General features: G+C 39.8%; 2 protein-coding genes across 8 annotated transcripts in view; one reads left to right on the top strand and one right to left on the bottom strand.

The window, feature by feature from the left end:
- Window positions 625–16178, bottom strand: LOC110394517 (RING finger protein 151-like). 5 transcript variants are annotated; one of them, XR_002435679.1, is made up of 10 exons: window positions 15860–16134; window positions 13631–13759; window positions 11656–11769; window positions 10513–10738; window positions 9354–9493; window positions 7866–8028; window positions 6537–6657; window positions 5137–5558; window positions 4677–4834; window positions 625–839 (listed from the first exon to the last, which is right to left on the bottom strand). XR_002435679.1 is itself a non-coding variant. In XM_021388420.1 (9 exons), the coding sequence occupies exons 4-8, from the start codon at window positions 10716–10718 to the stop codon at window positions 5322–5324; spliced, it is 867 nt and encodes a 288-aa protein (XP_021244095.1). In that variant the 5' UTR covers window positions 10719–10738; window positions 11656–11769; window positions 13631–13759; window positions 15860–16178; the 3' UTR covers window positions 625–839; window positions 5316–5321. The 5 variants fall into 5 exon arrangements, 2 of the variants coding, with proteins under 2 accessions (XP_021244095.1, XP_021244094.1); XR_002435680.1 differs by lacking the exon at window positions 625–839 and having other exon boundaries at window positions 875–4834; window positions 5137–5207; window positions 5316–5558; window positions 15860–16138; XM_021388420.1 differs by lacking the exon at window positions 4677–4834 and having other exon boundaries at window positions 5316–5558; window positions 15860–16178.
- RAD54B (RAD54 homolog B (S. cerevisiae)) overlaps window positions 16249–25570 on the top strand; it is a 70100-nt gene continuing 60778 nt past the window's right edge. The window contains exons 1-3 of one of the 3 annotated variants that reach the window (XM_021388411.1): window positions 16249–16401; window positions 18037–18191; window positions 18858–19032. In XM_021388411.1, the coding sequence (XP_021244086.1) occupies window positions 18054–18191; window positions 18858–19032 (313 nt within the window). In that variant the 5' untranslated portion in view covers window positions 16249–16401; window positions 18037–18053. Of the gene's footprint in view, window positions 16402–16456; window positions 16581–18036; window positions 18192–18857; window positions 19033–25570 lie in introns of those variants that run through there. The other 2 variants (XM_021388412.1, XM_021388410.1) reach the window with 2 other exon arrangements.

The raw sequence follows: 25570 nt of genomic DNA, 5'->3' as shown, positions 1-25570 counted from the left end.
TCTGCAGTAGCTGTACACCCACCCAGTGAACACTTGGGATATGCAAAAACGTGGAACAGATCCACAGTGCGATACAGTTCTTCCTCCTAAGTCCTGGGGCTGAGCACACAGACCACGTGTCAGACAGCTGATGTCAGGAAAGGAGATGGTCATTAATGGCTGTTTTGCCAGCTGAAATTTGGAAGAATTGCCTCGGTCCAGCTAGTGGCCTAGTCAAACACAGTCAAATGCATATATTACAGGATAAGGGTGAGACAAGCTTCCAAAATCTTTAGCAGCTATGTAACCTTTATTATTCTATGCTGCCTGAAACATGGCTGTACCTAGGCAGATAAGATAAATGTGTTATCTGCAAGATATGTGCAAATACCATCTGTAGTTGTCACATGCAAGTTTTCAACCTTTTCCCCGCTGGGTAACTAACTACTCCCATCAGGTGCTTGAGATAACGCAGAGTACTGTATGAAACTAAATCATGCTCTGGAGTGCCCTGTGTCCTGACTGCTAATATTTAAGCAAATGCATATCTAGCTTACAACTTCTGAGTTTTCCTGTTCTTACACGACCGTATCCCAAATGGGTTCTTGTGGCAAGTACAAAAAACTTGCAATAAAAACGAGATTCTTTACTTGAAAGGGTTTTACTGTTTGAGCAAATGCTTGCCTTGCTTATTGCTGTGTATTCCTTCTGCTTGGCAAAATGTTGTGCTACTGGTAGATACAGCCTTAACTGTTTTAATGCACTGAGTCTCTATCGTAGCTTCTTCATGACTGCCTGCGCTGTGCATTCAGCGTGGCTGAAGTACCCTATTTCATCTCATCAAGCAGATACTCAAACTTCTGTAACGGAAAGAAATGAACAAAAGTTGCATTAATTATGGTATAACCCTTTATTAGTTCAACTTTTATACAAACTGTACTTCAAAGTGATACAAATACTGTTTCTTTTACAGACTAGAGATTAAGGTCTGTTAAGCACTGTTTTACCCTTGTATTTATAAAGGTAGAAAATGTAACTAGGCTGGCAGTGAACCATATGCTGGAAGACAATTCAGTGTTTATTTGTTTATATATAAAGTTGCATAGAATTGTAGGTCTTTATAAAGGCATCTGTCTGTGGTAAAATCTCCCTGACCTACCATACTTCATCCTGTGAGCAGTACACAAGAAAGGAAAGGCCAGCACTGCTCCTTTTAAATATTATCCAGCACTTTTAAGTAAGTAAGACAGCTGTAGAAAAGCACCATACCAGAAACATCCAAGAGGGAAATGTATGGAAAATCTGATTTGTGAGACTGTCTGTATTATATATCCTAGGAATTGAGGTCTATTAACGCACTGAATTTCTTAAAAGCGCCTAACACTTAAAAGCATTTGAGACTTAAACACTTCTTCCCAGTCAAAATTCTCCATTGTACTAGGTATTTTGCTTTAATATGCAATTCCATTCCGTTCTGCCCTGACAAGAGACTCCCGTATTTGTGGACACAGCCCTGGGCACCCTGCTCTGGGTGTCCATGCTCCAGCAGGGGCTTGGATCAGATGGCCTCCAGAATTCCATGCTAACCTCAGCCATTCTGTGATTCCACAGTGTTAAGCAAACCTCATGAAGGACTGTTAATCTAGTACTAGAGTTGTTCTAAAACCTGTCATCTTTATGAGCAAGACCAGCAGAATTCTGCTTTGCAACTCCTGCATCTGACTCAGATGCATGGTTCTCCATTCCAAGTCAGCTAAACTTACTGGAAGCGCTCCCAACTATTTCCAAGTAAAGTAATCCTATGAGCAATGGTTCAACCCTGACTGAGACCACTGACTTGGCTTTGGGAGGAGTGCAGGAGAATGGGAACGTAGCTTTAACCATAAAGGAAACTGAGGAAGCAGTATTTTGGCTTGAATTTGACCCCTCAAGTTCAGTTTAAGAACTAATTTCAAAATACTTTTAACTGGTGTCTTACGAGTCTTCAGAATAATTAGGTAAATGTTGATTTTTCTTTCAAAGCCAAACTTTCCACTCACTTTAAAAGTGTTAATGTCTTAAAATATATCCTTACTCTTTATTTTCACCCAATTTAATGTAGGATAAGGATTTGCTCCTTGTAATCTCACTTAATAACTTGCTCTCTCTGAGTTTTGTCTGAGATTCTTGCAGGTTTGGTACTATTGCATTTAGTTGGGAACAAAGACAATCTCCCTTTAATTCTAATGGTACGTTAATAGTGATGCCCCAAGGCAGCAGTCGATGTTGGTAAGCCAGATGCTTCAGAGGCTGCTGTTGCTGCATCACTGCTCTCAGGCTGAGCTTCTGCAGACAGACAGCCTGAAGTTCTTTCCCGTCTCCCCCTCAACAAACTTTGCTCTCTGTTGTAGCTGCCAAGTACAGCTGCTTGGGTGGCTACAGGTCCACTCGAGTAACTGTTCAGTGTGCTCTCAGCACAGTTCCAACTGTGAGGAAATGGAATTTGTTACATTGTGATGTACTATGAGAATATTTAACATCCTTGTTCCCAGTCACAAGAAGCACTTCTAAGTGAGCACCTTCACTTACACTGTCTACTACAATATTTGGACCATGACTTAATCCTTTTATAAGAATTTGAAAGAAAAAAAATTCCTTGCTTCTGGTAGCTGCTATTATCAGCTGTGTAATACATGAGACTGGAAAAAGTAGAACTAGATAAAATATTATTATAATGAGCTATTTCATTTCATTTAACATACACTGCCCTGTGTGCAGTTCGCTAGCAGAGGAACATCTGAAGTGCAGAACAGTTATCATCACTGAGGAGCAGGGTCAGTCTTAAATAGCCAGAAGGAACCACTTGCTACCGGGTAGTATAACCCCATTTAAAATACCTTTGTGCTTTCTTTCAGCTCGAGGAGACCCAAGCTGACAGGTCATTCCAGCAGCAAGTGGGCTCAAAGCATCGCCCCGTTTTAACACTGGAAGTTCAGACTCTGCAGAGCTGGTAAACAGAAGCTCCATAGATTGTGCAGCAGAAAGTCAGCCCTTACCTCTTAAGATGTGTTTTCTCACGCAAGTCCATGTGTGTCACTTAGGGGACAAAGAGTAGCCCAATTGCAAAGCAAGTGTTAAATAAACCCTTTCTCCTATACTAGAAGGAATTCACTGATAAAATCAGTGGGTGAAATTCTTAGAACCAACACAGAGATCCTGTTAAGAGAAAAGCACAAAGCTAGTTCCTTGTTTTTTTCCTGTTCAGAATGGAAAATATTATAACTGTGCTCCAATTCAGGAAAGACGATCCAGCTCATCTGAGTTCCATAGGATTTTGAAGGAATTTTCTTCTTTCACATTAAGCAAGATAGATGAAGTCACAACACACAACCACACAATTACAGAACACAGGAAAACACATCCTGCACGTATACTGATCCTAAGAGCATGAAATCTGGTGTTGCTAAGAAGCTTCAAAATTAGTGTGAATGTTGAAACAGTTGTCACCAAAGAAAAAACCAGACACTAAAGCTTTAACTAGAACACAAGTTAATAAAAGCATTCTTAGTTTCTATCTGCAGCTCTAATCTGCACGCTGATATATGTGAATCGACCACTGAATGTTTGGTGTGAATGAAGGTCTTCCCAAATTATAGCTACTGCTTCACTTTGTTCAGTATGGCTGCTTAAGAGAGGTGCTATGTCACAAACTGGAAGAGACTGCTAATAATGACCTAAATCATGTCGATGATTGTAGTTCAATCTAGGATATAAAAAGAGTGAAGTGAAAACCAAATAAATATTTGGTCATAGCTCTTCCCGTGAATAGCTTCAAAAAACAAAACAAAACCTTTTCAGGAGAGTTGTTTGTTAGTTTTAAATGCATAAAAACTGAAGATGTGTGCAGTTGTTTCAGCTGCACGGAAGGAACAGCGAGTCAGAAGGATTTATTAATGCCCGAAATAAAGAAAACTGACCACAAGTCCTTCTAATGTAGAATATGTGCTAAAGAAGATTGCAGTCTCTCTCTTTGGTTATGTTTTTAGCCATAAAAGTGTTGCTCTTAGTGATAGGAAATTAGACCCAGAAATGTACTTGTTTTCTAAACTAGAGAACAGGTTTATTAAGACGGTTGTGCCTGCACTCAGCTTTCCTGAAAACTGATGTAGCGTACTCAGTAAGCAGGAGGCCAGGTTTTTCCCTAGTTATTCCACTGAAGAGCTGCACCAGGAGACAGAATATGGCTTAGTTATAGCACTCAAATCAACACAAACAGGCTTTGTAAGAAGTATAGAGAAAAGTCTTCAAACTGTACAGATTTCTCATGAATATTAGAGTCTTTACAGGGACATGCCCCCTTAATTCAGTATTTGTCCATCTGTTGTAAAGTCCGAGCTCTTACACAGCTGCAGACTTGAGTCCTAATAAAAACATTCCACGTCCAAGCCACTCTGCAAATAGCCCTCTGTTGTGGATACTGATGTACAAATAGCCTTAAATCAGCCAAAAGAAAATTAGAGATGCTCTACCAAAGTACTTATGTCTCTCTTAAAGATATTGAGTACTGAATGGACTGAACTGAGGTTTAAAGGACCTGGTAGAAATCCGATACCTTCACAAAGAAAATCTCCAAATAATTACGTAAAATGCAAGACCTCGTCCCTCAAACTCCAAGCTACACACAGATCTATGTAGAAGTTTCTAGGTGATGCTATTACCTTGGGCTTTGGTACATATCTCTTAAGTGTGTATCTCTCAATCCTTGGAAGTTAGAGAAGCTCTGAGGTTAAGTCATCTTCACTTGAAGCTCTTACACAGCAGCAGAATTGGAATTTAAAGTGCTCTCTTTTCACCTTTGAAATATACCTCCTACAGACTACAGAAACAACAACAAAAAAAATCCATTAACTTGACTTTCCCAAAATTAAGTAGATCCTAAATGTCATTACCAATAATCACATTTTCCTTTTTTCTTTCTCAAGTATATGCAAAAACTGGACTTAACCGGACAATAATGGATCAGAAAGGAAAAAAATATTTAAGTATCTTTGACTAGTTCTAGTTTTCAGGCTTGAAAGAGTTCTGTAAATGACACACTGAAGAGATACAAACCAAATATTTCCCCCCCCTTTTTTTTTTTAATGAAAACATACAGCTAAAAACATCTTTATAACTTACTAGGTTTAACGCTCCACATTCCATATGAAAAAACTCTCCCATTTGTTTCTGTGGCCCAAGAGGAAAGAGAGCTTTGAAAAAGAAAGTGAGCAAATCAGAAACGATCTACCAGTCATTCATGGAGAGTAGAAAAGTTTGCCAGATGGTCACAGAAACTAAGAGATGCTTGTTGAGCTTACTTCTGTTTAGATAACTGTAACTTCCCTCGGTTTTCGTTTTGCACTCTCTAGTCGCGTCAGCGGGCGGAAGTTTGTTGTCTTCCTGCTTCCTTCTGCAGTACTTAAGCGACAGTCCTTCTGCAGCCCCCTCAGCAGCTCCATTAGCTCCCGTTTCTCCAGCTCCGCTTGCTCCAGTTCTTGTCGATGCTGTCTCTCTGCAGCCATGAGGGAACGTACATCCGACATCACTCGTGACATCTGACTCTGAAATGCAAATATCAATTTACTGCAATAAACAAGCTTGTCTAACGATGGTGTTACAAAGTTGAATTGGTCATGCATGTAGGGTAATGGATTATAAATTAACAATGTTGAAATAATCTACTGGTTTTGTTAGCAGAAGAAATGTAAACAATTTAAGACACAATCCAGCACTGACCTTCTTAGACGGTCATTATTCCAAAATTCCCTAACAGTTTTCCTACAGGTGCAAAAAGTTTCTTATGAAGTATTTTAAACAGTGTGTCGATTTACCCCATTGCTGCTTGAACTTCTTATGTCAAGGCCCCAACCAAAGTAAGGTTTTGGTTACGTTCAGATACATTCTTCAAGGATTTAAAAAAAAAATCAAATTCAGTAAAAAGAAAAACTCTAAAGCATCTCCATTGCTTTGGGCTTTAACAATCATTACTTCATGATATACTAAGAAATAGATGAATCAAAAGATAACATAGCCTTCCTTGTTATTTGATTTGATTTACACAGCAACTTTCCAACCTTTGGATCGCAGCTGAACCACAGTGTAAACACCACTGCCTGTAGTAGGTCTCTGTGTCAGCACTGGATTAAGATGCTTTGAACAGCACTAAAAAAAGGGGCTGGCCATTGAATTCAAGTTGATTTGTGATGTACGCCCAACATTTAGACACTCAAAATGATTTGCTGACAGGTTATCCGTGCTTCAAACAATGCAGTCCTCGTACAGCGATATTTGGGCTAGCTCCAAATTAATCTGAAGTAGATAAACTGCATAAAACCAACACTGAGTCTGCTTCTCAAGAGCTGGTTAGCCCAGGCAAAGCATTGTGCTAGTGTCTGTTCTGCTTTCTATATTTCATCTAACTTGCCTCTATCTGAGGCTCTGTCTTTTCAAGAGAAAAGAATGCTTCTGGGAACAGCTAATTGCTACACTGCTGTAAGAGGGGGGGGGGGGTGAAAAAAAGGAAAAAAAATCATACTCACCTTGAGCTCTTCGATTTCATTTTGCAGAACACTCTCTTTTTGGACCATATGTCTTCTCTGTGAATCCAACCTTGATTCCATCTCATGCTTTGCTTCCTCCACTCTGCAGATCATTTCTGACCTAAAAAAGTATTTCTCCTTTTTAAGCCTTGTTAACATGGTGAAAAAAATATTTCAGATTCCACAAAGTCTTCTTGCAGCCAGACAGCCTGATCTGTGCAGGACATCTCCGTGGAGACGTGATACTATTATCCAAAATCTGTCTTCAGTGACACTTTCTTGTTGCTTATCATACAGTGTTAATGGGGACAAACATATCACATTCTTGAAGTAATTCTATGAGTTCAAGATCATATATTTATGACTTTAAATAATTCACTTCCTGCAGTATATACCTATTTCTAAGCATATGTAGTCAAGATTGATTAAAACTGTGACCATTACTGTCTGGCTAAACATGTCATCTTGTCACTTCTGCAGGAGACACTAAATAATAGCAGTAAACTGTTATAATCTGATCACGTACAGATCAACTGCCAAAAATTCACTGTTACTATGTTAACCTTTTGAGTTCAGTAACTAGGTACCCAAATTCCTCACGTCTCAATGATTTTAAAATGGATTTGAGCCAGACTTCACAGCAATGTTCAGGAGCACAGGACTTAGAGAGTTGAAAGATTAAAAATAGGAAGGAAATGTGAAAAAAAAAAAATAAAGAAATCAACAAGCAAAGAAACAAGAAATGCACCAAAAACTGCCCAGTTGGAATATCAGGGAAAGGAAAAGCTACGGAAACATGTAAGAGGAAATAAGAGAATGCTGGTAAGAAGATGCACATTGACCAACTGTTATGCCATGGTTTTAATTGAAATTAACAGTAAGATTCTGTGAAGTTAAATCTGCTGGTCTGTACCTAAGAAAATAGTCAAGAGGTTTTTATCTTCAGGACAATTTGTAAAAAATAGCAGTGAAATAATTAAACAACATGGTTTTGGGTCTATATATCACCCCAACGGAAAAACGAAATTGCTAACTTCAGTTCTTGGGAGGCATTTTGTCAGTTTGTACAGTCAGCTCAGTTTTGTTCAGCTGCAACCAATGGTATTTTAGGATTTGTAATAACTTGGACAGAAAATTAACGGTAAAAATTCTTACTGTTTTAATTGGTTTTAAGTCTGCACAGACAAATAATACCCTGTGCCTCTCGTATCAACTGATTAACAGACTATTTAACACATACCAGAATCCAGTGTTAGTAATGTGAAGTGCTCTATGCAGTGATTTTATCCCAGACTAACACAAACATCAAAAGAAACAGAGGATGTGTACCGAAGAAGTTCTAGCTCCGTCCTCAGCTCTGCTACACAATTATGCTGTGTGTCTTCTGCACTGAGAATGGTGTAACCACAACCATTGGGGCACTCGCGGCTCCGATATTCACACACTGCCAAGTGGCCATCAAGGTTACGGCGCTCAATCTGAACTGTACAGCCTGAACAGGGAACAAGAAGATGTGACAACCACTTACAACTTACAAAAGCATTTTAATTAATTCCAACACAACCATTTAAGTGAGTAATGAAGTTGTAATATCCTGACATAAGCAACTACCAATCTGTTGAAAGGTGGGAAAAAGTGTATTCCTTAGAACATAAAGGGCTGGACATTAGGAAATAGTACTTTTCTGAAAGAGTGGTCAGGTGCTGGAATGGGCTGCCCAGGGAGGTGGTTGAGTCCCTGGAGGTGTTCAAAAAACATTTAGATATAGCGTTGAGAGACATGGTTTAGTGGGGTTATTGGTGGTGGGTGGATGGTTGGACTGGATGACCTTGTAGGTCTTTTCCAACCTAGCTAATTCTATGATTCTATGGTAAAGTGCAATAGTTATAACACAGATACTACTAATAATACAGACTCTCAAAAACTCTTAATTAACCAATAAATGTTTTAATAAGAAGTGAGCATTTTTTGTAAATATTTCTGCCACCGGTCTGGCATTAAGGCAATTTCAGTAAGGACAACACTGATGCCAGGCCACAACTCTAGCAGCTTGTAATGAAAGGAATTGATAAAGAACATAAACGTATAAATAAATTAGGTATCAAATTTAGAAAAAAAAGGGCCCAAGGACAGGTAAAACAGTGGGTGAGACTGTTTTCCTGACCACTGGTTAGTCTTGTGTGTACACAATAGGCCATGAGAGATTTATGCATGCTCACACCTTGGTACCACACAATAGAGACAAGATGCAGGAGCTCATTATATGTTACTGTTTCTGTAGAAAGTAAAAGGTGCATTTGCAATAGTCATCGCTGAGACTTCTAACAGAGCAACTCTAGCACCTCAGTCTCCTCACAACTAATTACAGTGTCAGACTTAATCATGCTTTTAACATCTTTAATTAAAAATTAAGTTCTTCTAGGAACACATAACATTTTGGATAAAATCAGTTGGGAAATGTTAACAGTACATTTATTTTTAAAAGTATGTTTCTTCCTAAGGATGAATAGGTCTGTTTCAGAGACTGTAACACAAACATATCAATTCTACTACAAATTTAGTTAAAAAAAAAATCTCATTCCCAGGATATTTTTGTTATAGTCAAGAGATGGTGAGCAGCTGCGGATGCACCAGGAAAAATACTAAATAGGTATTGAGTTTTCTTCAGAAAAGACTCCTGCAAAGAGTAGGTCACACTAAAGCTTTGAATTTCCCTTTAAAAAATGAATGGCCATTATTGCCATTCTGGTGATAGAAAGATGGAAAATACATATATTTTCTGAACAGAAAACATTAACTTCTTTGACTGTTACTCACCAGCATTGGAGCACGGTATCTGACTGTATTCACACTCCCTCTCATGCCGGTCTATAGACTCTAGAGAGCAAACCATTTCACAGCCATACTCTCTGTTTTTGCAATGTAGCTGAAGACGGTTTAGATCATTTTTCATGTATCTACGCACACAAAAAAAATTGTTCTTAAGACAGAAAGTTATTGAAAAAACTGAGTTTTCCACTATGTGAAGACAAATTAAGATTCAAATTGTAATTAGGAAAACTTACAAATAATAAATATATATATAATATATATATTATAATATATATAATATTATAATCATTATTATTAAATATATAATAATATATTTATATATTGTATATATATATGGAAACTGATATGCTCCATATATATATAAGCATTTAAGTGACAATATTGGAAAAGAACAAGCCAACAAACTTAACAGAAACAATGTTAAATGGAAAATTCAGTTGCCAAAATTAATCGTGCAAACAAATTATTTTTGATTACCTTTTAGCCTTACTTTTCACTAGTTTAGCAGGTATTCCCAAACACTTTGGCTGCTCTTTCAGTGGCACTGCCTACCTGCCTACGGTATACTTTAGCTTTCCATACAGTTAAATTCTCATTAGGGACAAACATAATGGGAATACTAATGGAGTTAGCTCAATGCCTGCATCTGAAGATTTTCAACATAATATTACTTAATCTGAGTAAGACAGACAATACAGGAGTTATACACCAAGCAGGGTCAAGTGATAAAACTGTGACTACTGGCAATAGACAATTAAAAGAGTAAAAAGAAAAATAACAGATATACAATGCTTAGTGACTGTTAATCCTGAGAACTGCATTGCCTGCTTTCTCCAGAACTGTTAGGGAAAGTTTTGCTACTGTAGAAGATGTTCAGAATAATATCCAGACAGGTGTCTAGAACTAGCACTCAAGACATACAAAGGCGGAGAACAAAATAAGCGTTCTTTCTGTTTAGAAATCCTAACTCCTCAAAAGCTACTTATAACAAATATGAAATGCTAAGTGATGCAGTTTCTATCACAGGTATGTTGGGTAAAGACAACTTTGAGTGACAGTAGGTGACAAGAGATGAATCTATGTAAGAACAGTTGAAAAATCCTAAATTGATACAATTCCAACATACAGTGAGACTACTGTATACCTGTACAGAGGTCGTAGCACAGACACATCAATCACTTGTCTGTCTTCAGGGCAGTTACTGTGATGAACAAGCCACCCATGTATACAAGCAGTACAGAAAGCGTGCTCACAAGGAGCCTGTAGCGGATCTTCCAACACATCACGGCAGATGGAGCATAAGAGCCCTTCATTAACGTAGCCAACAAAACGTTCAATATCGTAACCCATGCTTTCCACACACTTTCAGCCTGTTAACAAATGGAAATAAAGCAGTCTTTGTTCAGAATCCAATGCACAACAGCCTGGATGCGATTCTAGAAATATGGAGATCTCAAAGTGAATACAGAGCTGGTGAGAATGCAAGCATTTGCAAACTTTACAGACTTCAAGAATTAATTGAGAATTGGAGGACTGTACTGCTGGAAGTCAGCATCTTCATTTTATATCAAGATTCTCTGAATTCTGAAAGTGAAGACTTTAGCAGATGCATCCTGAACTCTGCTATCAAGCACAATTCTAGCAGCCACCATGAAACACATAGCTCCTATTCACCTGAATTCTCCCTGAACCAGAAATATCAGAAAAGTTCAAAAGTAAGTGTTCGCATTCCATTTATATAATACAGGCCTTCTATATAATGCCTAACAAACTTACAAAACAGTAACCTTACAGACCACAGTCGTGGTACTATCAGCCAGCACATTTTGTATTTTGAACTGCACGTGACTTAATACGTTGCTTTCTTACTGAAGAAAAAAGGAAGATGAAGATTCTCTAATAGTTGCAGACTCCCATTCCAGAGGGAACGGCACAAAATCTCCGTGTGTCTAGAGAAATGTTTAATATTCAGGAAGAAAAAGATGCCAAGACTTCAGCTAGCCCTGAAATCATGAAGAGCCATTGTTCTCTCTTATGGGATCTGTCTTATAAAACAGAGTACCTTTTAAGATGATTTGGAGGCTAAGAGGCAATCTACCTTCACCAAAATCCTACCAAGAGGAGCCTATTAGAATTTGCTAAAACTCTACAGAACTCATTTAAAAGAAAGTGTTAGATTTTGCCTTCCTCCTTAACATACAAAATTACTTTTGTAAACTCAGTTAGGACAGAATTTTAAATTAGCTATGAGGTTTTTAAAATAAAACAAAAAATGAGAATATCCTACCTTTTTAGATTTTACTACATATATACCTATTTTGCCCAATTACTTCAGAATCAGTTTTCTCAGGAGCAAGACATGCAGTACTTCCTTCAGTTTCTCTTCACTGCTTTATTATGCCTATGAGAAAAATTAGAAAGAAAAAGGCTCAGTTGTGTCTCCTAAGTTACTCAGTCCTATGTTTAATCAGCCAGTTGTTGAATGGAATGCTGCCCTAAAAGCTTTCAAAACCTACAATTCAACACGAGAGATGTGGTTAGACCAGGAAAAGAAAAAAAAAACACCACACACACACAAATCAGTCTTTTAGTTATTACTGATGCTGACACACATTGTAAACCTGAACCCCCAGCCAGCATTTAATTTCAAACCATTACAGATTCATTCGTAGAACTGCAGTTAACAGAATTCAGTAACACTAAAAGTTAGCAATTGAAATCTGCTAAAATAATATTCCTTACAGATTTGAAACTTTATCTAACCTGGCTCCATCCAGGTATGACACACAGTTCATTTTCAAAACAGAACTATCACAGTCAAGTTCACAGAACTGATAAATAACACTGTTCTGATACACAGTATAACTAAGGTTGCTCACTTGAAAAATGACAAACGAAGTCATCACTTAAATCCCCTAGGGTCAGTATCTAGTAACTGCAATATAACATTCAAAGAGAATCCGTGTTAGCTAGGTAGTTCTGATTTGTCTACGTTGCTCTCAGTTGGAATTAGACCTGTTTAAGAACAGCAGGGATCTCTAAGGACTAAAATCATATTTTGCTCTGAAACAAACAAAGAAACTTTGTGATTCCTTTTCATTAATGCATTATAAATTTGGAACATCTTCCACATCTGAGTAGCAAAACATATCTTCACTGAATATGAGAGCTACCAGTGTTAACAGGGTGCTCGCTAAGGTTAAAGTTATATAATCTGTAGTGAGAGCATATGTAACACAAGCAAGCAGGTATATTACCAAACACAAAACGCATCACCTGCTACAGTTTCCACACTGTGTTTTATTTCTACTGGCATGCTAATAGCACAGCCACAGAAGCATGCAGTGCAATCCACACATCCTTGACAAGACCCCAAGCAAATTTCAGAGTGCACTTAGCTCTGTGCTTCTCTGGCTACGTTGTTATTGACAATACAGACAAACGAAACCTGCATTCATCATAGATATGCTGATCCTTTGGTCACAGCATGGACGTTTTATGTTTTAGAAGAGCGTGCTCAAGAAAATACTGTATTATGAAGATGACAAACAGTTATTTTCATACTGTTGTTTCCCTGAGTGCTTTTATAGCTCTCCTGCAAAAACAGGAAATTCAGGGCTGTGCCAGTTCAGGGTAAACAGAACAAGCACTATGTTTGCACAAAGCTGTCACTGTGAGGACAGAAGGGAGCAAAGGGAAGTTAGGAACTGGAGAACAACGCTAATTAATAGTAACAGAATGTGAAGCCAAGTACTAGCTCCCAATACTGATGAAAGCACTGAAACATACAGCATGTTCCAGCTGGAGGATGGTTAAATGGATCACATACATTCTATGATTTGAATTGTGAGGCTAAAATTTTGATTTGCTGTGTCAATGCCAAGGGATTCAGCTTTTAGAAAACTTTCACGGAGGTATAAGGTACGTCCTGAGAACTCTATGAATTCTGTAGCTCTACAGATTCTCTTCTACTGGAAAGCTGGATGCTGCAAGCTACAGCTTGCCCATGCTGCTGATACCCAAACAATCCTCAAGACACTAGGGAGAATATCAGGCAGATGTAGATGGCATACACCACACAAGTACAGATAGCTTTACTCAGTGCTTCCACAACACACCATCATCTTCAATTTCCATTCCCCCTTAAGCAATTTCTCTTTTCTCAACTCTGATCTCAAAACCAGTTCTTCCATTTCTATTACAGTTCACAGATTTCACACTCCTTTTTGTTTGTACCTAGAAATTACATTAAGCATCATCACCTTCTCACACTCCACTGACATTTCCAAATCTTGCCCTGTCTGGTTCCTCCAGTCCCGAATTCTTCCCATCACCTGGCAATTACCAGCAATGTTGTCACCATGGAAACCTGGAATTTGCAGGTGCCAAATCTGGAAGGCAGAAAAACATGAAGTATCACATGCTATTTTCTTGCCATTGTTTCAAATATATTTTTTCTCTTCATAGTTTTGGACTTGCAACAATCTCCCCTAGTGCTGACGTTTAATCCCAGTGGGCTGCTAAGCACCATGCAGCTGCTTGCCCACTTCCCCCAGAGCGGGATAATTAGACATGTAAAAGTGAGAATATTTGGGGGTTTAGATAAAGACAAATTAATAAGTAAAAAATAAAACAACAGGAAAAAAAGACCACCCAAAACAAAACAGAACACAAAGAGAAACAAAACCGAGGAAAACAAGCAACATAAACACAATTGCTCAGCGCCAGCAAATTGATGGCTTGTCAGTCCCTGAGCAACAGCAGTCCCAGCAAACTCTCCCCTTGCTTTACTGCTGAGCATGACCCCATAGGCATGGTATATTCCTTTGGACAGTTTGGGCATTTGTCCTGGCTGTGTCCCCTTCCAACTCCTGGTGCACCCCCCCCTGCTCCTCTCTGGCAAGGCAGCGTGAAACTGATTCACAGAATCGTTTGAGTTGGAAGGAACCCTTAAAGGTCATCTAGCCCAACTCCCCTGCAATGAGCAGGGACATCTACAGCTAGATCAGGTTGCTCAGAGCCCCATCCAGCCTGACCTTGAATGCCTCCAAGGACAGGACATCCATCACATCTCTGGGCAACCTGTTCCAGGGCTTCACTACTCCTATCGTAGAAAAACCGTTTTTCTTATATCCAGTCTAAATCTCCCCTCTTTTAGTTTGAAACCATTTCCCCTTGTCCTACCACAACAGACCCTGCTAAAGAGTCTGTCCCCTTCTTTCTTATAGCCCCCCTTTAGATACTGAAAGGCCGCTACCAGCTCTCCCCAGTCTTTTCTGCTTCAAGCTGAAACAGAAAAGACCTTGATGCAGTGTAAGCACTGCTCAGCAACAACTAAACCATCCGTGTGTTAACACTGTTTTCATCACAAATGCAAACCACAGTACCCTATCAGCTGCTATAAAGAACATTATTAACTCCATCCCAGCAAAAAGCAGCACAGATACTAATTCCTTCAGGAGTTGCTGTCCCATATTGTTTGTCAGGCATACGCAAGCTTGAAGCCAGCCTCAAGCTATGGCCTGCCCTGCCTTCAGACAGAAATTCTGTCTGGGTACAGCTACAGGGAGAATACAGATGGGATACAGTTCCCAGTGACATAATGGCATATCTTGCCAAATACCTAGAACTAATCAAAGCTATTCCATCAAAAAATTAGGATAGCGGTGTCATTAGCATATTTCCTTATACAGTAGCTTCTGATTTTTTTAAAATTTTGTTTCTTCTCCTGTGGCAAAAAAAGGCAGTTAGAAGGGCTGCAGGGAATTGTGACAGAACTACAGATGTGCATGACTAGGATAGCACTTTCAGAAGTCCTGTGTGAGTGGAAGAAGAAATAATTTACACAGAGCCCAACAACGAGGTGACATTTAACATGCTGCTGCTTCAGCTTGTTTTCAAAAATATACACTGTGCTTTTAAATCCTGCTATATAAAAGCAATGTTTCAGGCTGCCCTGTACAACTATAAGCCAGTTTATGGAAGCATTAATACCCAAAGAAGCAGATGCATCCCTTCAGCTGTGCCAGCACAAGCTCTCACTCCTGCCACTATCTATCATACTGGGTGAGTAACCTGTTCGAAGAGTGAGCTGCCAAAAAACATATCTGCACTCCTCCAGCAGCACATGCCAAGCCATCCTCTATTTGTGTCCTCACACCTTCCCTCCTTGAATCAATGGAACATTTAACACAGCCCCTTCCTCACCTGGCGCAGACAAGTGACCACACAGAAAACCTCTTACTGATTTGCTAGGCTCGACTGTCACGTAAATGGCTAAGGAAAAGCTCCAGCGACCATGGAAGTGGGTCAGGACAGGGGGCGAGCAACGCAAGGTTCTATGCTCCTCACTACTAACCACCCAATTAATTTAGGGCACAGGTAAGAGAAGGGGCCAGGTTCGAGCAGGCTGCTGACGGCTGGCGCTGCCCTGGCCCACACACACCAGAAGCAGCCGGCGCGGCGCAGCGCGGCGCCCCGCCCCCACCTACCGGCATCTTCCCGCCGCCTCCTCGGGCCCTGTGAGCACGGGCACGGCGCTCCGCAGCACCAGGCCCGCATGCAGCAGCCGATCCCCGCGCAACGCTCCGGCCCGCCACAAGACGACCGCTGCAGGTGTAACGCCCGTTAACGGGTGTAACGGTCGCTGCGAGGACCGAGCCCGCCCAGGCCTCCCGCCGCTGACCGCCTCAGTCCCTCAGGGCTGCCACCGCCCCTCAGCCCGCTGTCGCAAAAAGGGCGAGGTTACTTTTGCAGCCACCGGTACTTGACGGCTGCACGTCACCCGCCGACACAACCCGTCCGCCATGTCGTGTGTGGCGCTGCGCCGCTTCCACGCCGCAGGGCACAGCACGCATGCGCACATCAGAATCTCCTGGCAGGTTTGTGCCGAGCACGCGCAGACGAGGTACCCTCCGGGCACGGACTCGGAGCATGCGCGCTAGGCCGAGAGTGGGGCGCATGCGCAGGACACCCGGCGGGCTGACGGGAGCGGGCGGCGGGACAATTGAGCGCGGAGAGCGCGGCTGCTGAGGTAAGGGTGGGGGTGGTACGGCCTGACTCAAAATAATTCCTCGCTGATAAGTTTTCTCTGTCAGGTCTCTTTCTGGGTCGCTCTTGCTCTACCTTTTGCATACGTGTTTCATTTTAATGCAGAAGTTAAGATATCTTTAAGGAGAAACGTACTGCTGAATTGGATGCTTGCAGGAACAGGTGCAGTGATGAGATGCTGCAGGCCGTGGTTTCATGGGATGCTTACTCTGGTCTGGCTAGGTGGCTCACAAAGGCAGGAGCAGAGCTTCTCTCATTACCTCCTGCAGAATCCCTGGAGTTATCTGCAAGGCCACTGCAGCTACGGGATGGTTTGGGCTAGTGGTGGCTGTCTTATTGGAAAGAGCGTGTTTACTGTTTGGTGGAAGTAGTTGGAATGTGGAGGTATTCCTTGATGTAGCCTTACCTACCTTGATCCTGCATAAAAGACCCGTCAGTCCCCCTTGCCATTATGGTTTATGTCTAGTAACAGTATCATGTATGCGTCATCATTCATAGTATAGAGAAGACAGCAGCACTGTCAGTGTCTGCATGTCTCAGATATAACAGTGCCTAATGTCTGCAAAGTGTTTCAACTGTACTGCATTGCTAGTTCTGTGTAAATCTTGGAAAGAAAGGTTGCTGTGCCCTGGTACGCCACTGGAGTGCACAGCAGTGTAAAAATTAAAGTGCAAGAACGCAGTGCCTCTTGGAACAGGATGCAGATGTGTTTTCAGTGCGATAGAGATATTTGTGTCTGCGATTGCTTTAATGGCTTATTCTTACCTAGTCATAGGAGGTGGGAGAGAATCAATTAAAGTAATCAATGTATGAATGGAGAAATAAACCAAAGCATGCTCCATAAGTTTCTGTACCATTGTCCTTGTCATTTGAGCTTCTGGGTTACTCTGTTGGTTTTTTTTTCTTCTTTTTTTTTGTTTCTACTAATTTAAGTATTAAGATTATAACTTTTTATTGCAACGAGTGCAAGCATACTTTGCCATATTAAGGTTGTGTGTTTCATTTGAGACTGGTTGGAGGAATAATGGTCTAGTGTTTTGAGGGAAAACCTACAGTACGTTCTTTCCACTCTTCAGATGAGCATAATATGGAGATGTAATCTCAGCTGAATCCTAATATTTTACTGTGTGTCAGAATTACCAATATAATTGACTGTTCAATGCAAAATACTAATCCCAGATAGGACCTGGAACTTCAGCATTCATTGGTTTACTAATAGGTTTTTCAAAATTATGTTTTAAGTGTTTAGAATAGTTGATTCTCTTACATCAATCTATGAAAAGAACATTCTGAAAGCTCAATAAGAAGCCCTACACTGATAATCTCCAGAGCGTTTCTTGTTCTTGAAAGCTGCATTACTTGCTCTCCAAATGAAAAAGGAAGCTGCAGAAATTGCAGTAGTCTTTCTTAGTACTTAAGACATTGCAATTCTTTTACTTATTCCTAAGTTGTGATGCTTGTGAATAAAAAATGTTATTTGAAAATCTTTTATGCCGCATAAATTGTTTTCTTTGTTTGTTTGCTTTTTTAAAAGACTGCTTGTATTGTTCACTATATGTATATTTCTATATCTGAAGCCTTTTCTGACTGTCTTTTTAACCTGCTTCGTTCCTTCCAGAGCAGTACAAACTAAATATGAGGCGATCAGCAGCTCCAAGTCAAGTGCTAGGAAATGTAGCCAAAAAGCCAAGGTTTATACCACCAGGAAAAAGTATTGCAGTTTGTCCCAAGATTGAAACTGAGGAAACAGACCAAGACATGAAATTAAAGGAGGTAAAATGAAGAATGCGCTAAAAATTACATTTGTTCCTACAGTATTGTTAACAAAAGGTAGCATCTGGACTTACCACATATAGACCCTGTTTAGGTCATCAGTATCTTTAGAATAAACTTTGATACCTTTGCTCTTACTAAATTTGATCTTCCATCTTGGGTAAGTTTCTCTCGCTCTGTGAAGTGCACACAGAAAAGTATTTTTCAAATAAATAATGGGAATCAGTACTGAGCTCAAATTCTTAATGCAGCTGAGGCATATTGGCCTGGACTTTGTTCAGAGTTCAGTGGTTTCTAATGCTTTGGCAAAAGCGATTTAGAACACAAGATATTTATTAATTAAATTCCAATACACTGAGTTGCAGTTTTGCTGTAAAGAACTTTCTCTGAAATCTATAGTACAGACGAAAAAAAGCTCCAGAATTTTTATTAATTTTATCTTTGGAAACTTTTATTAAATGCAGCTCATAACCTACTTGCACGAATGGTATTTGGTTTTGTGATCACGCATTTACTGTTCTGAAAATGGGAGTGCATATATTTGTTTAGGATTATACATATCTGTGTAGGTAGATAATCCTCATTATCAAACTGTTAAGCTCTCTTTTCTGTTTCACTTCAACTGCTTGCAGGAAACGCTATCCTGAACTTCTTTCTCTTTTGCAGATAAGTGAAAAACGTGGAAGTGCTTCATTGTTTCCTGAAATATTCGATGAGAATCAGAATGAAAATTTTACACAGTCTGTTGAGTCATCTGGAAAAGTAAAGTCTACAAAAGCACGGAACAGCACTAATCAGTGCAGCAAGTTGGAAATGAAAACACAAAGTGCACCCAAAGCTGGTAAGATGCACTTTCCTACTTACTGCCGTGTCGTGTGAGAATTTAAAAGCTTATGACTGGTATGCTGCTTGCTAAACTTTTATGAAATACTAGTGTCTCATGCAATGGGAGCGTTCTTTGTTGTTCTACTGTGCAGAATGTAACAGCAACAAGCATTAAACAAATCTCTTAAATGGAAAAGGGAAAAAAGCTGATATTTTACAAGCCAGTTGGTAGTGCTGCTATTCAGATATGTCTTCCATAAGCATACTTATAGTCAACTTGCTCTTATCGAGAGTAATATCACAAAAAGAGTTGGGATACCCTAAGTTTTAAAAGAGTGTTGTAGTCTGGGTACTTTGCTGGCCACATGTGGAGAATACAAATGATACTGAAAGAATTCACATTTTTCAGAATCCGTGAGGGTTTCTTCAGTGTAAGATCTGATCTGATGACAGTGTCTCTGGTGGCCATTCAGGTTCTAGCGTGGCTTATTAACTCTCATGTAACTAGGACAGGCTGTGCTCACTCATGTGTACCATTCATTAATTTTTTAACTCCAGTAATGAATATTCCTCTCAAAAGCTAGGTAGTAAGCACTGCAAAGACAGTGAAGTGTCTGAAATGTAGTAAATGCACTTTGATGGACTTGACTGACTCCACAGAATTGAGTGTATTCTTTTTCTACTCTTCATGTGCCATGACCACAGACATGCAGAGATGTTCTGTGTTGCATGAATGCAGGTGTGCATTTGGCGTCTGAGGAACATTGCGCTTTACCTGGATTACTTGCATTGCTGGATAAGAATCGTTCCACTTGGAGGCAACTCATGCATCTTAACGTCTACCTTACAGTTAATTCACTGCTTTCTCTTCATAACTAATTACTTCGATAATCAGAATTATACTACACAATTCTCCCCCCCCCCCCCGCAATAACTGCCCTCTGTCTACGTGGGCATGTGAACCACAAAGGCCTCAGTCATGTTGCTGGTCCTCAGACCTGCACTCACATAGGTAAACACATTACAGATCCCTCCTGTACATGGCCTTATACATATGGTCTACTTTGTAACCTGGCTGCTGTATCTCTGATCTGCCAGCTGCCTTGTTCACAACAGATGCATACATACCAACGTGACACTCTGGTAGCTAGTCCTGACTTAGTAGTGGCCACCCAACCTGTAGTCACTCCCCTCAGATATCCTACTCTTTCCAGTAACTCATTTATACTTTCTGGTCCCTTCAGTAGCCAGCTGCCAGGCCCTTTGGTCTCTGCCAAATCTGGCCCAGATACATGGCTGCTCCAAAATCTGGCATCCAAACCTCGTTTCCTATCTGTCATCTAGTCCAGTTTGATGTTTGCTAGTGATCACACACTGAGATAATCGAGCAATTACATGGGTTTGCCAGTTGTTGGGACTTCAGGTCAAAGGAGCCTAAGCACCTGTGTGATCCAGCCCCCGTTTCTGGCATGTTCAACTCCATGGGCCTTTATGCATACATAATAAGAGTCCCTTCACCCAGGAAATATTTTGAAATGTAGTTTCATAAGACGAGACAGCTTGTGGTGATAGGGTGCAGAGCACAGGTGGACAAGCACATTGACCAGTCTCACCTGTTTAAAGCTGGCTTCTATTTTTCCTCTTTTTCCACACTTGTTCCTTCCTGAACCACCTTCATCCTTCCCTTTTGCCTGCCTTAGTTTTTTCCTCTTAAAAATCTCATTGTAATGTCTTGTGCGATCCCCATGTGCTCTTTCTGACATCTTATAAGTTCCGTACCCAAGGAGACAACAACTTTGTTGACTCCAATTGACTCTTGTTGGATTTAACCCTCAGAAAATGATGTTGATTGGTCCCATGTGATAGCCCTGAGGAGATGCTGCCCTAATTATGTTGCGTGACCCAGAGTATGTGTGCTCTGTTTTACAGAGCTAATGTGGGAAGATTTACCAGTCTTTTATGTGTTAAGTCCCTCTTGTTCAATGAGTTTTGTAATTATCTGCAGTAACTTCCAACTCTTCCTGTGATGCTCATGCTTGCAGAAAGTTTTCAGTGTGCACAGGACAAGTTTGTTTGAGTGATCCTGCTTCCCTATAGATACATCTGCAAAAATTTGTCTGCTGATTCTATCTATCAGTGCACTTGAAAGATAATAAGTGGATTTATTTTCAAATAATCTTCCTGTGGCCTGGGGGGTGGAAATCTGTCATCTTCCCAACAAAAAATTTTGGTGAAGTAGAAAAGATACTAAATTCTTTTTCAGTATCACGTATTCCAGGTGCAGCTGGTATCTGCGATCACTTGAGTAAAAGAAAAAGTTGTGTGACTGAGTGATGTGTTTCCATTGATGTTGCACTGCTTGAGTAACCAAACAAACCATTTTGAGCCAGAGCCTTTCGATGCCTGTAGGTCAGGGCTGATCCTGCAATTCTTTGCAAAGCTCAAAAAGAAAAAAAAAGGGATATCACAAGTAAATGTTAGTTATGGTCATCAGACTCGCTGCTGGTACAAACGCTGCACTGTGAAAACAGTCTTGCATCGAGGCTTCATTAAATCTTAAGCAGTTTCTTAATAACTTAGATTCTCCAAGACACCGTCTGCCACTTACATTATTTTTCTCTGCTATTCATTACAGCTGATAGAGCCATTCTGTAAACTGTGTAAACTATAACCTCTTTTGTAGTGTGAAACTAAATTGTTTTGACAAAACCGTTTCTGGTATGAAATTCAAAAGTAATGGAAACCAGTTGTGAAAGCCAGAATTGGTATTTGTTTATTATTACTATTGTAATGGAATTATATCTTTAATCAAAAAAAGACTTCTCTTCTAAAGGGACATCAAGATAATTTCAAGATTTAAAAAGTCTGCGTACGTGTTATTTTGGCTTACTGTCTGAATAGCGTTTAATGCACATAATAAGCTGTTTGTTAACTTTATATCACCCTGAAAGCTGCTGTGTTTGGGTTCCTAGTACAGCAGTGGAATGTGTAAATGAATACCCCAGCTTCCACTGAAATTCTTATGAAACACCTGTGGACAGTTGGACAACTGCACTGTTCATTGCTCATTTCTGAGCCTGAAAATGCTGCACATTCTTTCAGTGAAACTTATCTGACACACTGTGTCAGTATTCTGGTGTTGATTAGATAACTTCCATCTAAAAATTATAGCATATCTGGCTTAAAAATACTTGCTTCTCCAGGCTTTTTCCTAATAGTGCACTAATGAAAAGGAATCTAAACTTCTATCAGATGAGATAAAAGCCTCTAAAGGGGTTTTAATAAAATCATATCAACTTTTGTAGAGTGAAACCTGCCTATACGCTGTAATTTTAAGAGATTTCGTATAGAATCATAGAATCACCAAGGTTGGAAAAGACCTCCAAGATCATCCAATCCAACCGCCCACCTATCACCAGTATTTCCCACTAAAGTACATACCTTAGCACAACATCTAAACATTTCTTGAACACCACCAGAGACAGTGACTCAACCACCTCCCGGAGCAGCCCATTGCAGCACCTGACCACTCTTCTGGAGAAGAAATTTTTCCTAATATCCAACCTGAACCTCTCCTGGTGTAACTTGAGGCCATTTTAGCGGTATCAGGGTTTGGATCTGAAGATATTTCAGATGCAAGCTTATAGAAACATGGTGTTCTACAAGCAGCTAACCATGTTTATGATGAGTTCTGAATACTGAAAAATGATGTTTCTCGGTAAATATCAATGTAAGAAAATAAAGGTTATTACAGTTTTATGAATCAGTATTTTTTTTTTTCTCTCCCACGAGGCAAACAGTGTGGCAATCATTTTGGTACCTTTTTTTGGTATTCAGAATATATTACTATTTGACACTGCCAACAGATGTGGTGGGGAGAGGCAATTTATCTCTCTCATATGCCTGCAAAGAATTCAGTTGGATAAGTCTGTATGCTCTTTGAAAATGAAGCTTATTTTACCATTCCAAAAATATATAACAGAAATTGAAAATTATAAGTCTGGAAGAATATTATTGCAGCTCTTAAAATTCCTTGGCTTCTACTTGTCCTCATTACTTTCTGAGGTCCTGTGAGCAATTACGCGACAAATAGTTTGCGACTGAAGTATCCACAGACAGACAAATCTCTGAACTATACTGAACTCCTCAGTGTCTTAGTACTCTGGATTAAATTTTTGGACTTATACTCTACGAGATGATCAATGCACATATATTGCTAGTAAGGGGGACTGGCCACAGCTGAGGTTATCTGCGCTACCTTGTTCAGTGTAACATTTTATGTGTGTATACATATAAATCTATATATGTAATGAATTAAATTTATGCTTTTCATCTGAGTTTTCAGTTTACTTTCTGTTGGGTTTTTTAATGTAGGAGAATGCTGTCTCGTTTTCCCTGGGTTTGCTATATCACGTGTGGAGACAAATAGCTCTTTCACCTGTATGCTTGGACATAACATTCAAGTTGCACTGAGAATTCATTGTTTGAATCTGATGTAGGTGAACAGAAAAGCTGCATAAAGAGACTGTCGCTCTGTTACAACCCACCTCTTGTTCCGTTTTTGTCTGAGCAGTACCTTGTCTTTCATCCATCACTAACATCTGTTAATGTTCCTTCTAAGAGAAATTTTGTCAGGTCGTATTCAAATATTACCTTTGAACTAACAATGCAGACAGATTGTAACTGTATTTCAGAACAAGATTAAAGCGTTCGCTCTAAGGTGACAGAATGTTCTTGAATATTTTTCATGCTTATAGTTTTAACTGTATTTATTATTTGCATACAGTTTTGAATATATTTTCCAACTGCCCTGGAATATTAATGTCTACTGAGTACGTTGACCTATAATGTTTAAACTCTTTCCTCATTTAAATGAATTTTATTTTCATAATAGGATTGTTTGTCTCCATCAGGTTTTTAAAACATTGTAATTGTAATTTAATTGTACTTTCTATTGTTTCCTTCATTTCCACTATTGCACTTCACAGATTGAACTGGAGAAGATATTCCAGTCGGGTATTTTTACCATCTGTCTATATTAGTGGTGGAGCTGCATGTATAGCTGCAGTGCAGCGGGCCCCTCAAGAGTTTTTATAAACAGTTGGTAAAGCAGTTAACTCTTTGGGTAAAAGACACTGTATAAACATCTGTAGCTTTTAATAACAACTACGTATATCTTAGTACAGCTAAGATGTACTAAGTGGATGCCTCAGTTGAAATAATTCATCACCACATTGCTCTCATTAGATTTTGTGTTGTTAATTTTTGTTACCACCTTGTATTCAAAATAATATCATTTTGGTAGTTCTCCATTATATAAAATAAACTGCTTCTCCCTGCAGTGCGATAGACAGAGTAGGCTATAGTAGTGAAGAGGCAAGCTCACACTAAGTTCAGGATAGTTTCTCTTCTGCACAGGAGTCACCTGTACCTGGGGACTGATTAAGAAAATTAGACTGACGTTAAAGTAAGTTTATAGGAGAGGAAATTTTTTGTATCTCTTGATGTGATGCTGTTCCGGAAGCGTCCGTTTATGCATCAGCCATGGTCGGTATCCATACAAATTGTCACCTACTGGCCCAGTACCTCACTCCCCAGCAATCAACATATTGCAGGCAGACTTTTTGCAGAGGATTTTGTGGTTCAATTCTAGATGATTTGTGTTTTCTGGGTTGCGGCTTTGGACTTGTGGCATCTCCTCACGGTGATGCATTTTGCTTGGTGTTCTTTCTTGGGATATGAGATAATGTCCTCTACTCTGCTGCAGGCATCTGACCTTCTTTGGCACTTCCCCAGTTAATTATGTATGCTCAGGGTTCCCCAGAGGAGGACCCTTTGCTATGGTCATGCATTGCTTTCAGTTACACCTTCAGATGGTATGGTAGCAAAGCAGGAAGCAATGTTTTAGCAAACCAACTTTCCTACTGTAATCTTAGCATTCAGAATTCCTAGAACATAAGAAAAAAAGTTGAGATATTCCTCACTCTAGCACCCTGGTCTGGCATTATAGAATCGGAACATTCTGAGTTGGAAGGGACCCATGAGGATCATTGAGTCCAACAGGAAAGAGGTTCCCAAAGCTGTGAGAGCACAAGTAACACACCTGGTGACAACACCTCCGTCTACTCAAAATCAAAATATTCCCACAGGCTACAAATTAGGTTCTGTGCCCATTTAATTACTGCAAACAGCTCTGAATAAGACTGGCCGTAATCCTTGCTTGTTTTCATGACTCTTCACTCTGTCCCTCCTCCCTTGCTATTCTATATTCCTCACCTGCTTTATGGTAATGGCCAGAACAGAACCCTGTATTTAAGGGCTTCTATTTCTGTGCTAAGAAGCACCAAATGCGGCAGGCATGACTTCCCTCACATCTTCCGTTTTAACGTTTACAGGGGAGAAACCATTATTGAATTGTAGCTGTAATCAAATAACTTAGAGTCATTACCATAGACTGAACACAAGGAAAACAGTACGGTATCCTGATGTGATACACTGGCCTGTTGACGAAGTTCTCCTCCCTAACCAGTGTCACTTATCTTGAGTTTGGACTT

Source organism: Numida meleagris, chromosome 2 (assembly GCF_002078875.1).
Source record: "Numida meleagris isolate 19003 breed g44 Domestic line chromosome 2, NumMel1.0, whole genome shotgun sequence".
In the NCBI taxonomy this organism is placed as follows: domain Eukaryota; kingdom Metazoa; phylum Chordata; class Aves; order Galliformes; family Numididae; genus Numida; species Numida meleagris.
Note: the sequence above shows the minus strand (reverse complement) of the source record. Positions and strands in the feature narration are given on the sequence as shown.

Excerpts from the sequence above, each read along its gene's own strand:
- LOC110394517 (XM_021388420.1), bottom strand. The coding sequence starts at position 10,718 with ATGGGTTACGATATTGAACGTTTTGTTGGCTACGTTAATGAAGGGCTC. Across the intron at positions 6,658-7,865 it reads ACGGAGCTAGAACTTCTTCG|GTCAGAAATGATCTGCAGAG; the intron begins GTACACATCCTC and ends ATACTTTTTTAG. Across the intron at positions 5,559-6,536 it reads ATGAAATCGAAGAGCTCAAG|AGTCAGATGTCACGAGTGAT; the intron begins GTGAGTATGATT and ends TTTGCATTTCAG.